Below are 12,975 nucleotides of genomic sequence, written 5' to 3'. Positions count from 1 at the left end.
TGAAATCTTTAAAATTCCACATCTAGATTGCATCACTGTTACACCCCCAATTTAGTTAGATACCTCGATCTATGCAATATTGGACTTAGGGTGTATCTCAACTACCCAATTTATTACTTTTCAGTGATCATATCCTAGATTGAAAATGTGTAATTTAAACATAGTTATTAAGATACCTTGCAATCTCAACCAATGATATTCTTTAACTAGTATTTATATCTGAGATTTATATCTACAAAAGTTAGCTAGGCTTTTGTTATCGTTACTAGTATTATCTCAATCTACTCTATTGAGAATATACTATGTTATTAAATGTTAAATCTTTCATATCAAATATACTAATTAGTATATCATTAATTTTATTTTATTTATTATTATTTTTTTAAGGCATACAATGACTTATACAACACATTTATGTCATTGTCTTGGTACCAGCTTTAATCCACTCAAGAACTTATAAACTTGCACACTTTACTCTTTAACTAGAACAAATAACTCGCTCTTCCGCTGGAAAAAGAACTCTTCTAGTTGTTACATAATATTTTCCTTATAGGAAACAACATGCACTATTATTATAATATTATAAATGATTTTTTGTTTTATCCAAAATCTCTTAGGATTAAGAACCCTACATTTATAAGTATTTCTTATCTGGTGAGGTAACTCATAGCATATTTCATCTATGGACAATATCCCCCCACAACTTTGGAATAATCCTGAAATTTTATATATGATATATTTCTTATGGTTTTCCAACTCTTGAAATACCACATACTAAATATTTCACCTCATCTACCTTTTCAAGATTCTATATTCGCTTTTCAACAAGCATGTCTAACAGTCTTTAGTGCATATGTAGTCACTTTATCTCTAGCTTGTTCTTCTAATATGTCACTGACGTTACTGTGAATTAATGCTAGAGATATTAATTACAATGGGTTTTAATTAATATTCGCTTCTACATCTCTTATATTTATGAATTGAGTTATTCATGTTTAGGTTCATGTTAAGTCAGTCATATAAACATGTCATAACCTTTCACATATCACACATCACATAACTCAATCATTTAAGCAAATAATTATCTTATTATTTAAGCTTTGAATACAATCACCGCAGAGTGAGCACTCACTTTTCAAGTATTATTACACACTCTTCTCATATCTCACTACTAGGTTATGATGAACACCCACTTCTCAGCTATTACCGCTAGCTTGAAGTTAAGTTTGTTTAGCTATCAATTCTAGTAGCTCATAACTTTAGTACATACTTATCTAAGTAGTCTATCTTGTTAGTAGAGTAATTTGTTTTGAAAAATATTATTCAAAAACTACTACTTTACAAATAGTATTATTTACTCCTACATGAGCACATATGATATATAGCTCAAATAGCTTATGGCTAAAATGGCTACTCATCACCCTCATGTTTTTTACTATCAAGTTGAGAGTTAGAACCAACTAACAATTTTTTATCTTCCTCTTAGGTTCTGTGCATCTCATTAATCATTTTAGCTTATAATTAAGTTAACTAGTTTGCAACTCAATAACATTCTAGCTTTCAACTAAATTGTACATTAGAACTAACTAGCTTGATTTAGCTTATCTCGGTGTACTTGCTTAGTGTATCAATAACATTTTCCATTAAACTCTTTAGAGTTATTGAAAAATCTTCTCTTATTCAGCCCATTCACAATTATACGTGTCTTGGACATTAGTATAGATCTTTTCCCTTTGACTATTGGGAGAATTGACATAGTTGGACTAGTCAATTTTTGTTTGTTGTATTACATACACAAACTAGTCACGAATTCATATAAATTCAATAATATCACATATTAAATAAATTATGTTGTAAATTTAAATTACAATGCACATTAATATTTAACATATTATCATATAATAGTGTATTTAACATTATTTTAGTATATCTTAACTATTAGTATAATATCTACTTATTTATATCTTAGAAGCATATGATAAAATTTACGTAAGGAATGAATCTGTCTTAAGATTGTTGGTAAAATATATGCTTCATGTGACATTTAAGATATAACAAACCTTATATTAATATGTCATGAGTTAATTAAAATATGTTAAGAAATCATTAATTAAATATGCAACTCTATATTTAATTAAATATGCAAAATAAAATAATAAAATAATAATAATAAATAAAAAACCTGGACCGAGGCTAGTATTGGATACTATGTCCTTAAAACAGATTCGCCCTGCTATGGTGCTTACGGACTTAGTGGCGTCTATCTTTCAGGATACAACGGTTTACATCCACCAGTAGCAGCACTATAAATTCGTGGATACGGCGAACCTCCTTTGTGTAATACTCTCTCTGACTCAAAATTGCATCTATACTATATAAATGTTAAATTGGATGCAATCCGAACCAAATGGTTTGGACCAATCTTAATATGACTCGATGAAATTAGATTAGGGTCTAAGTGACTCGGACCACTTAACATATGGTTTGAACCCACTTGGGTTGGGTTCAAGTTTAGAGAAGGAGATAGAAGAAAATGAAAATGAACGATTTGCAAATGATCCAAAGGGGGGTATTTATAGGCAACAAGGTACCTTTTCGGCTTGGGTGCAACCCTTTGAAAAAAACTAAAAAGTAGTTTTTTTTTAAGTAAGGTGCCTTTACGGATTGGGTGTGTCTCTTCATCATTGGACACAATAATTTATATGTGTCTCTTCACACTGAACACGTCCACTCCAATTGGTTGCAATGGTTCACATGGTGTCTGTTCACCAATAGACACATCCACTCCAATTGGTTGCAATGGTTCACATGGTGTCTGTTCACCAATAGACACATCCACTCCAATAGGTTGCAATGGTTCACATGAATAGTTATGTCTATTGGTTTTGAGTTGCAACCCTTTAGAAACAGATGCAACTCTTTGAAAAACAGATGCAACCCTTTAGAAATAGATGCAACCCTTAGGAAAAAAACTAACTTTTAATTCAAATTCAAAAACTAACCACCCATTTAAATAAGCCCAGCCCAAAATTAAAGGCCTAACCCAAGATTCCATTTAATAAAAAGAATAATTGGACTTTACAATTAGGCCCAAGTCCAAGCCCAAGCCCAAGCCCAAATTTAGCTTATTTAAATTTCAATTAGTTTCAACATTTTTTTTCATGTGGGACAAACACTTCCCATATTTTGCATACCTATTTAGGCTTATCAAAATACCATACTTTAGAACTAATTTCTCATTCACCCGGAAACGGATTTGAGAAAGTAAATATATCACGTTCATCTCCTTGCGGAGAGAAACGCGTTCGTCTAGAGATCCGTAAAAAATTATTAGCGAAATTTATTCCAAACCTCATCAAAAGTTTATGTTTTTAATACCCCCGTTTCCAACAGATACATGTTGAAGAACAGCAACAAAAATTATTGTTTATGCGCTTTAATTCAAAACTTCAAAACTGGAATAACAACTTCAAATTAATTCTGGTATTAATCTATACATTAGAACGCTCGGGATTTTGGTTACAGTATAAAAAAATTTATTAGCTTTCCAACACCTCCAACTACGCTTAATTCTGAGTTAAAACGAGAGACATATGCCTGTCTTCGTAATAGCCTGCAGTGTTGAAAAATCTCCTGTGGGAAGTCATGAACTATGTTTTCAAGCTTCTATCAATGGAGTTTTAAAAACACAAAACACCATTAATAATAATATTTTTATTTTATTTATTTATTTTTTCTTCTTATTGGTACTCACACACACAGGCCTCCAATGAGGCTCGAACCCTGACCTCCTTTTGGGAAGTAAGAGTCTAGTGCCGCTAGGCCACTGGCTTGTTGTTAAAATACCATTAAATTTTCAATCATATTGTTGGAACGTATTTTAAAATATATGATTATTTTTATAAAGAATTTTAAAAGATTCAAGTAACGTAACAGTCCAACGAATACTTGTCAAATAAGATAAAAAGTTTTTTTTTTTTTTTTTTTTTCCCTAAAAAAACAATTGTTTTTTGGTGGGCCTTGAATTGAAGTAGATATTTGGTGCACTAGGCATATAAGGTCATTGATATGCCCGACCGATGAAAATTAATATAACAGCTTGTTGAGAGCATTTGACCAATTTTATAAAATGACGTATTTTCATTGGTCGAGTATATCAATGACATAGTGTGCCTGGCGCATCGTATATCTTTTGGATTTATCTTTATTAGTGCACATTGGTTGGCAATATTTTGTTCAAGAAATACACGATTTAATTAAGTAGAAGGATTTATGTCTATTCGAAACCCATGAGAAATTATTAGAGGGTCATGTACCACACTTGGTGGTGTAGTCCAATCCAAACTCTTTGGATAAAAAAGTCAGTATTAATTTTAATTAGATTGGATCACCAACAACTAATAATTTCTTGGACTCTACATCCAATTTATTTCTTTTTAATTTTGACAAGACAGGACCACCAATTGACACATGGTTCATGATCATCTAATAATATCTTGGACTCCACATCTAATTGATTCATTTATAATTTTGATTAAATTGACTCATTGAACCACCAAATAAGTGACAAATGGTCCACAACCATTTAATAAATTTCTACAACTCCACCTCATCCAATTCATTTTCTTTTTTTCTTTCTTTTTTGAGAATTTGAATTAATTCATTTAAAATTTCCATATTTTATCACAGGAAGATTCTATTCTATTCCCGTGAATACTCTCAAAAGTTTAAATCTTTATTTCTTTTTGTCTATCATATATATATATATACATGTGTTTTAAGGGGGAAAATTCTCTCCGGTTACTCTTTTACTGGAATGGTACAGTGAGGAGTAAAAAAGCTTACTTAGCGGTTGAATTAAGTTATATTTACCAAACTTCTAATAAATATATACATACAACTTCCATATACAACATATCTATTATTTAATGAATTGACTTTCATCTAAACCCAGTCGGTTGAAATTTAAATATCCTCAAAGAAAGAATGAATGAAAACCCTAAAAAGGAAGAGAGGTGGAAAAGGGGAAAAATAAATAAATAAATAAAAAGGGGAAGAACATGGAATTGTAAAAAAAAAAAAAAAAAAAAAAAGAAAAAAGAACGGGGAGTAAGATTTAGTTTGTGGTGCAAGAATTAAAGTTGTTTAATTCGACTAAATCCTATGCAACTAGGGTTCGAAAATTTTGATTTGGAGAAGTTTTAAGAATCGAGTGATATTCTAACCCTAAGAACCCATAATTATATGATTTGTTCTTCCTTGTAATTTTGTTTGAGTAACAGGTTCTTTATACATATTTTATTTTTTGTTGAATTGTTTTAAAGTGAGTTTATTTTGTATTTTAATTTCAGTTAAAAGGTAAAGTTAAATTGTATATATAATAATATACTCTGTATAATATATTGTATAAAGTATAACGTATAGAGTGGTATTTGTATATATGATAAAACAAAAGTAATTTTTTTTTCTTAACTTGTTGATTTGGCATTGACTTTGTGATGACAAGATTATGTTGGTGAGGTGACGTTAATTATCACCGTTAAATGCTTCCTGGACATAGTCAAGTGAGAAAGTAACTGGGGATGATTTTTTTCCATCCATGGGAGGTGATAAAATTGTTCTATTTAATTTATATAAATGCAAAATTGTTCTATTTAATTTATACAGTATAAATGCACTAAACTTTTAATGCAAAATGAAAGTATTATCCTTAATTTAATTCACAAGAGTCAATGTCTAAGGAGCATTTACATCAACACTCAATCCCTCTTCCTCTGCCAATCTCTGTAATAGTATATATATATGTGTATATTCTAACCATCTTTTGCTATACCTCATAATCACATAGCTGCATGTGAGTTCTTGTAATACACACACTCTATATATATATATATATATATATATATATATATATATTATGGGTGGTGTTTTTATTGGCTCGTCTGCCCTAGTAATGGTGCTAGTACTCTCTCTCATGAACCAAACACACGGAGACAGTAATGTAAGTGGACTTGGAAGCAAAGGCTGTGATTTATTCCAAGGGAGTTGGGTGTATGATGATTCTTATCCTCTCTACGACCTAACAAATTGTCCGTTCGTAGAGAAGGAGTTCGATTGCCAAGGGAACGGTCGACCAGACAAAGACTACCTAAAATACAGGTGGCAGCCCACTGGATGCGATTTGCCAAGGTACTGTACACTTTTTTTTTTTTTAATAATAAAAAAGTTACTGTACACTCGCGGTAACTCTTTCTTATTCATCTTCTCATTTAAAATATCCATCAAGTTTTGGGAGAAGTTTGGCCTTAGTTTCTCGGACCCAAAATGTTGCTGCTTATGTTGTTAGCATGCTGGCTCCTCAGCTCAGGCTCAATAATTTAGAGTGGCATTCCTTGCCTCCCAAGTTGATTGAGGCTTTGAGTTGTGATCGCCCTTCTTCTTCTTAGTCTCTGTTTCCGCCCTTCTTCTTTTTAGTCTCTGCTTCCTTTAACTTCTGAAAAAAAACATAAATAAACAAAAAATTTAGAAGCATAGGAGGCTTTGTTTGGATCATGCGATAAAAGAAAAGAAATAATAGTACTCTCTTTGTCTCAAAATACATGATGTACTTCGAAAATTTAATTATTTTTGATAGTGGAGTTTTACTAATTCTTGTATTATGTTGATAAAAGTGAAATTTCAAATATGTCCTTATTAAAAGACAAAATAATGTTCAGTAATTATTGCACTTGTTTAGTTAAAAGGATAGTTTGGAAATATATATATATATATATATATATATATATATATATATATATATATATTTTAGTTAAATGATAGTTTGGAAATGTTATAAAAATAGTACATCTAATTTTGGAATGAAACATGTTTTTTAGGACAATCTAGAATAGAAAGATGGATAAGTATTTTGGGACCGAATTAGTTATGAGAGAAAAAGAAAATCTCTCTTTATGTTTGGATAAATAGAAGACAAAAGAAAAGAAATGACAGTATTCTGTTTGGATATAATAGAGGGGAGAAAAGAAAAGAAAGTATGACAACCAAATTACCATCATATCTTTTTAAATAGATAGTATATGAGTGGAATAATAATTTCTTTTTTTCAATGGTTGAGGACCGTTTTGAAATTATGAAAATACTACTCAAACACTATCATTTATCTCCATATCTTCTCATTTTTTGAAAGACAGAGAATGAGAGATATTTATTTCCGAAAAATACTCAAATCCTCACTTGTGATGATCTATAACATAACCACCGCTGACGTGAATCAATAATAAAGACACGTCTTATTATATTACCATATCTGATTTGATTATAAATGATAATCAAATCACCATATCTGATTTGGTAAGTGAATATTTACCCACCATCTTTAATTTCATAATTAACACGTCAACAATGAGCATATTATAAATTCTCACTAATGAGGACCTAAATATTATCATTTATCCCTTGTCTATCTGTATCTTTTCTTTTTTCTCATTTTTAACTAACCAGACATGTTCTTTTCTTTTCTCTCCGTGTCCCTCCATACCTACCCCCAAATGTTCCAGGGTAAATCTAGTGTTGCTTGATTTGACACATAAAAATATATAATAGTTGTGTTTTTATTTTTTTTTACTATTATTACTCTATTATTTTTAGTTTTTTATTCTCACAGAATATTGTCACTTCGAAATATATAAACGAGATACATGAACGTAAAATCATCTATGCATTTTATAGCGGTATTCGAATTGAGTTTCACTTTCTATGTAATTGTCCTCCAATCTAGGTAAAGAAAATTGTTCAAAGATTGGCTTGTCATTACCATCGATTGATATTTGAAATTTATAGTTACCACATATATTCCTTATTCGTTCCATAGAAAACTTTAATAACCAATTGATTTTTGAAATTTATAGTTAGTGTGTGTGTATATATATATATATATATATATATATATATATATATATATATATGGGTTAAGTGTAAAAAATACCTCTAAAGTATGCTTATAGTGCATATCACACTCTTCAAATGCAAAAAATATCCCTAAAATTTTAATTTGGTGCAAATAAATCCATCTGATAAATTTAAACCCTAAGTTGACTAAATTACCCTTACTAAACTAAATTGACCGAAAAAGAACCTATTAGAGGATGGCCCTCTCGTACAAAAAATACACCTAAAGTTTCAATTTGGTGCAAATAGGTCCTTATGACAAATTTAAATCCTAAATTGATTAAATTATTCTTACTGAACCATTTTATAAAATAAATAATTTTATAAAATGACTGAAAATGACACTATTGGAGAACGCCAATAATGGACAAGTAAAGATAAAAATATAAAATAAAAATTAAAGTATAAAAGAAAAGTAAAGATAAAAATAAAAAATAAAAAAATAAATAGAATGCAAACTAAAGAAAACAAAATTTTTTCAAACTTTGAAAACAAGCATAAACTTATACTCAAAAAATAAATAAATAAAATAAAATAATAGAAAAGAATAAACTGGAATTTCAAAAAATTCAAATCATTTTTCTACAAATTCTCAAAGTTTTTTTTAAAAAATATGTTTAGAGATATATAATAGAGAAAAAAGTTAATATATATATATATATATATATATATATATATATATATAACACTCATATACTATGATATTAGTAGCATATATATCCCATTGGGCATTTTCGGAAGAGTATAAAGGTAAAACGAGTATTATAGCACTAATTTATGTAGTATTTTGCACAATGTGAAAAGATTAAAAGTATTTTTTGCACACTTTTTCAAATAGAGATAAAAATGTGACATGAAGCATACTTTAAGAGTATTTTCTGCACTTGTCCCGTATGTGTGTGTATATATATATATATATTTCTTAATTTGTTCCATACTTGAGCACATTCATTCAGATAAATAAAGTACATTGATATTAAAAATATATACTTATATACTTTTTGTAGCAAAAACCATATTTATATGATCCCACAAGCATCCTGAGCAGGCACGGGCAGTTCAGGCAGTGGGGGCGGATGCCCCAACTAGATTTTTTAAAAATTATATTATTATTTATAATTTTAGTTAAAATTTCAAAAATGCCCCCACTCAAGTTTTTTAAATGCCGCCCCTTCACATTTTTATCTCACTTATTTCTCCACTGAATTTTTTTTAATTTATATTATTACCTAAAGTTTTAGTTAAAATTTCAAAAATGTCCCCACTTCAAAAAATTTGTAAAAATATTTGTCTACAATTTTTTTTTACCCATCTCAAAAATATTCCTCTCGGTAAGTCACTGATCCTGAGTTGCATTATCTTGATGTAGGTTTGACGGTAGAGATTTCTTGATGAGTTTAAGAGGAAAACGAATTATGTTTGTAGGAGATTCCTTGAGTCTCAACCAATGGCAGTCACTCACCTGTATGCTTCACACAGCAGTACCCCAGGCTCAGCACATCGACACTAGGGTTGCCGGCCTCTCCAGCTTCACATTCCCGGTCAGAATCTCTTTGTGTGTGTGTATATATTTATATATTATATGGTCGGTTTGAAAGTGAAATTATAAATTAGTAGTGATACTTAAGTCGAAGTATAGAAAATAATTAGTTGATTGAACACTATTAATGGACGTTGCATATATATAACCCATCAATTATGTTCGGTGATACAAGTCATTTCAATTAAAAACAAATTTCTTACTAAATTTCCAAATCATCATTTAAAATTTATTTGATATGGAAATGGAAAAAAAAAAATTATACCCTATAGTAGAGAGCCAGAAATATCAAATTAAACAGAGTTTTTCTAGAAAAACATAAAAAAAAAAAAATGGCATATTGATTATCGTTTTACAATAATTTACTGTGAACATTTGGTATTAAACCTTGATACATTAACACGAATCTAATTATTAAAAAAATAACACCAATCTAATAATTAAAAGAAAAATGTAATTATGTTTTGGAGTGAATTGTGATTCTTTCAAAACAAAGTTATGATCGGCATCCAAAAAAAAAATAGAGTTACTATTGGCATGTTAATTTGAGTGCATATAAAAAGTCCACATTCTACAATGAAATGATAACCATTCATGAGAAAATTAACCTCACAAATAATAATCGGTCTTAGCCACCATCATCAACAACAAGAAATTTATATTTTATATTTTATTTAAATTTATTCATTTATTTTGGCAAGAAGGAGCTTTTTAATTAGTTTCTTGCTTATAGTAGAAGTTAGCGATGGAACATTTTTCAAGTTGAGCATAATGGGTATAAAATTTAATTTTCTTTTCTATAAATTTTTTAGTTTATCCTAAGTGTCTTTGATCGAGGACCATGCAACTTCAGATCCCAGGTTATATAATGTTGGTATATATACAGTGTTTTGGCTGAATTTGGATTGAGTTTGGGACTATTTTTTATTTTTTTATTTTTATTTTTTTATTTTTTATAACTGGACTTTGTTAACTAAGGTTTTCTTCTTCTTTCTAAAACGATCTCAATTAATAATAAAGCTTTGTCATGGTAGCTACTATTAGCTAGTATGCATCTCAGATTCTCAGCTAATTTTCACTAGAGTACATACTGTCGTTCACCATTCAATTCTAATAAAAATAAATTCTTCATATATATATATTTTTGTGTGTGTGTGTGTGTGTGTGTGTGTGTGTGTGTTATTCTATCTAATAAATACAATTCTTAATTAATTTGTGTTATATATATTCAAGGGATGATATTCCATTAATAGACCATTTTGTAAACAATTTTTTTATTCACTACTCAAATTTTATCTTGATCTTTTACACATTTGACTTTCTATCCATTGCACCAACTCTTGAACATTTTTTATATCAGTAGTTCACTATTGCTAAATACTAAAAAAACACGTGTTATTGTGTGCTAATTTTCTCACTGCCTTGATGCATTTACCATATGTAGATTTACAATGTTTCAATCATGTTCTACCGCAACGTATTTCTGGTTGACATTGTACAAGAAAATGGGAAAAGGGTTCTGAAACTTGACTCGATGGAGAGCAGCGAAATGTGGAAAGGAGTTGATGCATTGATCTTCGATACATGGCATTGGTGGCTTCACACAGGGAGGAAACAACCGTAAGAAAAATCATCATCCCTAGCTTAAACGCGCGTAGTTCGCGGTATGTTTTGTTAACTTCATTTTCTGCAATTGATAAATAAGCTAAGGTACTGCTATATATTCCAATATATGTTGCAGATGGGATTTGATTGAGGAAGGGAACGTAAAATATAAAGACATGAATCGCTTGGTTGCCTTTGAGAAAGCATTGAGAACATGGGCCAAATTGATAGACATCTTGGTGGATCCTGCAAAAACCAAAGTCTTCTTCCAGGGCGTTTCCCCTGATCATGCCAAGTCAGTCCTGCATTTATACGTGTGTGTGTGTGTGTGTGTTGTGTGTGTATTGTCATGCATGAACTATCAAAAGAAAATTATTTTCCCTCCAAATATTTCTTTTTCAGATATCCAAGCTTAAAAGTGTTTAAAAAAGTATTATTATTTTTTTTTCCTTGCTATTTCCATCTAATGAAATGGAACTTAAGAAGTGAATCATTATACATACATACATAAATACTGATCGAGTACTATTTGCCTTTGTAAATCAGTGCAAGTGACTGGGGTGAGCCGAATGTGAAGAACTGTGTGGGGCAAAAGCAGCCGCTGCACGGCCCAAAGTATCCGGGACGTCCACATCCAGCAGAAGTGGTACAAAAGGAAGTGTTGCATAGCATGTCGAACCCGGTGTATCTACTCGACATAACAACTCTTTCACAGCTGAGAAAAGATGGGCACCCCTCTATTTATGGTCGTGGAGGGCACAACGACATGGACTGCAGCCACTGGTGTCTAGCTGGTGTTCCGGATACCTGGAATCAACTTTTATCTGCAGCTCTCTTTCATAACGATTAAATCATTTTTCACATTAGATACCAAATGGAACAAATGTTCTCTCATTTGGTGACCATTTTATGTGAAGAAATTAATAAAGTTCAGTTCATTTTATATGTATCAAATGGAACACTTGTTTTCATTTGGTGATTATCTTATGTGAAGAAATTAATAAACTTTACGTTTTGTGTTTGATCGAATGTTTTTGTTTCTTAAATACCTATGGTAAAACACCAATGGACATTAGTGGAAATGGTATAATCTCTAATATTCAAAGTAAATGTTTTGCACGAATTGTAGGCACTTTATCTCTTTGCCCTTTGACCAAAAGTATGCCTAGTGTGAAAAATAAACACTATGAGAAGAGTAAAATATAGTAATTTACATGTGAATGACATTTAATTTGTTATTGCAAATGTCACGTTATTAAAGGAGCCAAGCAACAATGAACACAAATTTAAATTAAGTTTTGAACATGGAACCTGAAATCGAGTTTGTCTGATTTTGTTAACTGAGTTGAACCGATTTGAGCTTGAGTCTTCCAAAATTATAAAGAGCTTAGTCTTATTTCAGCTTTTTGAGTTCGTCATGTTCACAAGTGATGCGACACAAAGTGGTGTATCAATTATAATACCATTATCTATAGCACAAATTCAAGTAGAAAATGGCTAAGTAAAGGTTATCGATCCACGAGGATTGCTAACTTATGGCAATAAAATTCTAAGATTACTTTCAATTTTGATAGGTAACAAGTTGGTTTGACGATTGGTTTGTCACTTAGCATAAAATTAAACTTAAAATAGAATGTAAATTGAATTCAAAGATTTGAATAATAAACAGAGGAGACTAGGGAATCGAGTTCACCAAGAAGTCATAAACATGCTTCTATGCAACCAACTTGGGGAAAATAATTATATATAACCATGATGTGTAGAAATATAAAACAACTACAACATTTTTCCAGAAATTCATACAATTCAAAACCAAGCATAAACCATCTTTGGTTGGAATGGCTCATCCACCTAAACTAGATTGTGGTATTAGCCATCTTCCT

At 30.3% G+C, this 12,975-nt stretch overlaps 1 protein-coding gene across 1 annotated transcript; it reads left to right on the top strand.

Annotated features, from left to right (window-relative positions):
- The first annotated feature begins 5,953 nt into the window (after nt 1–5,953).
- Nucleotides 5,954–11,942, top strand: LOC132313877 (protein trichome birefringence-like 43). The gene is made up of 5 exons (XM_059812814.1): nt 5,954–6,189; nt 9,317–9,488; nt 10,932–11,107; nt 11,229–11,387; nt 11,639–11,942. The coding sequence occupies exons 1-5, from the start codon at nt 5,954–5,956 to the stop codon at nt 11,940–11,942; spliced, it is 1,047 nt and encodes a 348-aa protein (XP_059668797.1).
- Nucleotides 11,943–12,975: the final 1,033 nt, after the last annotated feature.

Source organism: Cornus florida, unplaced genomic scaffold (genome assembly GCF_030987335.1).
Source record: "Cornus florida cultivar Cherokee Brave unplaced genomic scaffold, ASM3098733v1 CherokeeBrave_3.0.0_Hap2_Chr06, whole genome shotgun sequence".
Lineage (NCBI taxonomy): Eukaryota > Viridiplantae > Streptophyta > Magnoliopsida > Cornales > Cornaceae > Cornus > Cornus florida.
Note: the sequence above shows the minus strand (reverse complement) of the source record. Positions and strands in the feature narration are given on the sequence as shown.

Excerpts from the sequence above, each read along its gene's own strand:
- LOC132313877 (XM_059812814.1), top strand. The coding sequence starts at position 5,954 with ATGGTGCTAGTACTCTCTCTCATGAACCAAACACACGGAGACAGTAAT. Across the intron at positions 9,489-10,931 it reads TCTCCAGCTTCACATTCCCG|ATTTACAATGTTTCAATCAT; the intron begins GTCAGAATCTCT and ends TACCATATGTAG. Across the intron at positions 11,388-11,638 it reads GTTTCCCCTGATCATGCCAA|TGCAAGTGACTGGGGTGAGC; the intron begins GTCAGTCCTGCA and ends TTTGTAAATCAG.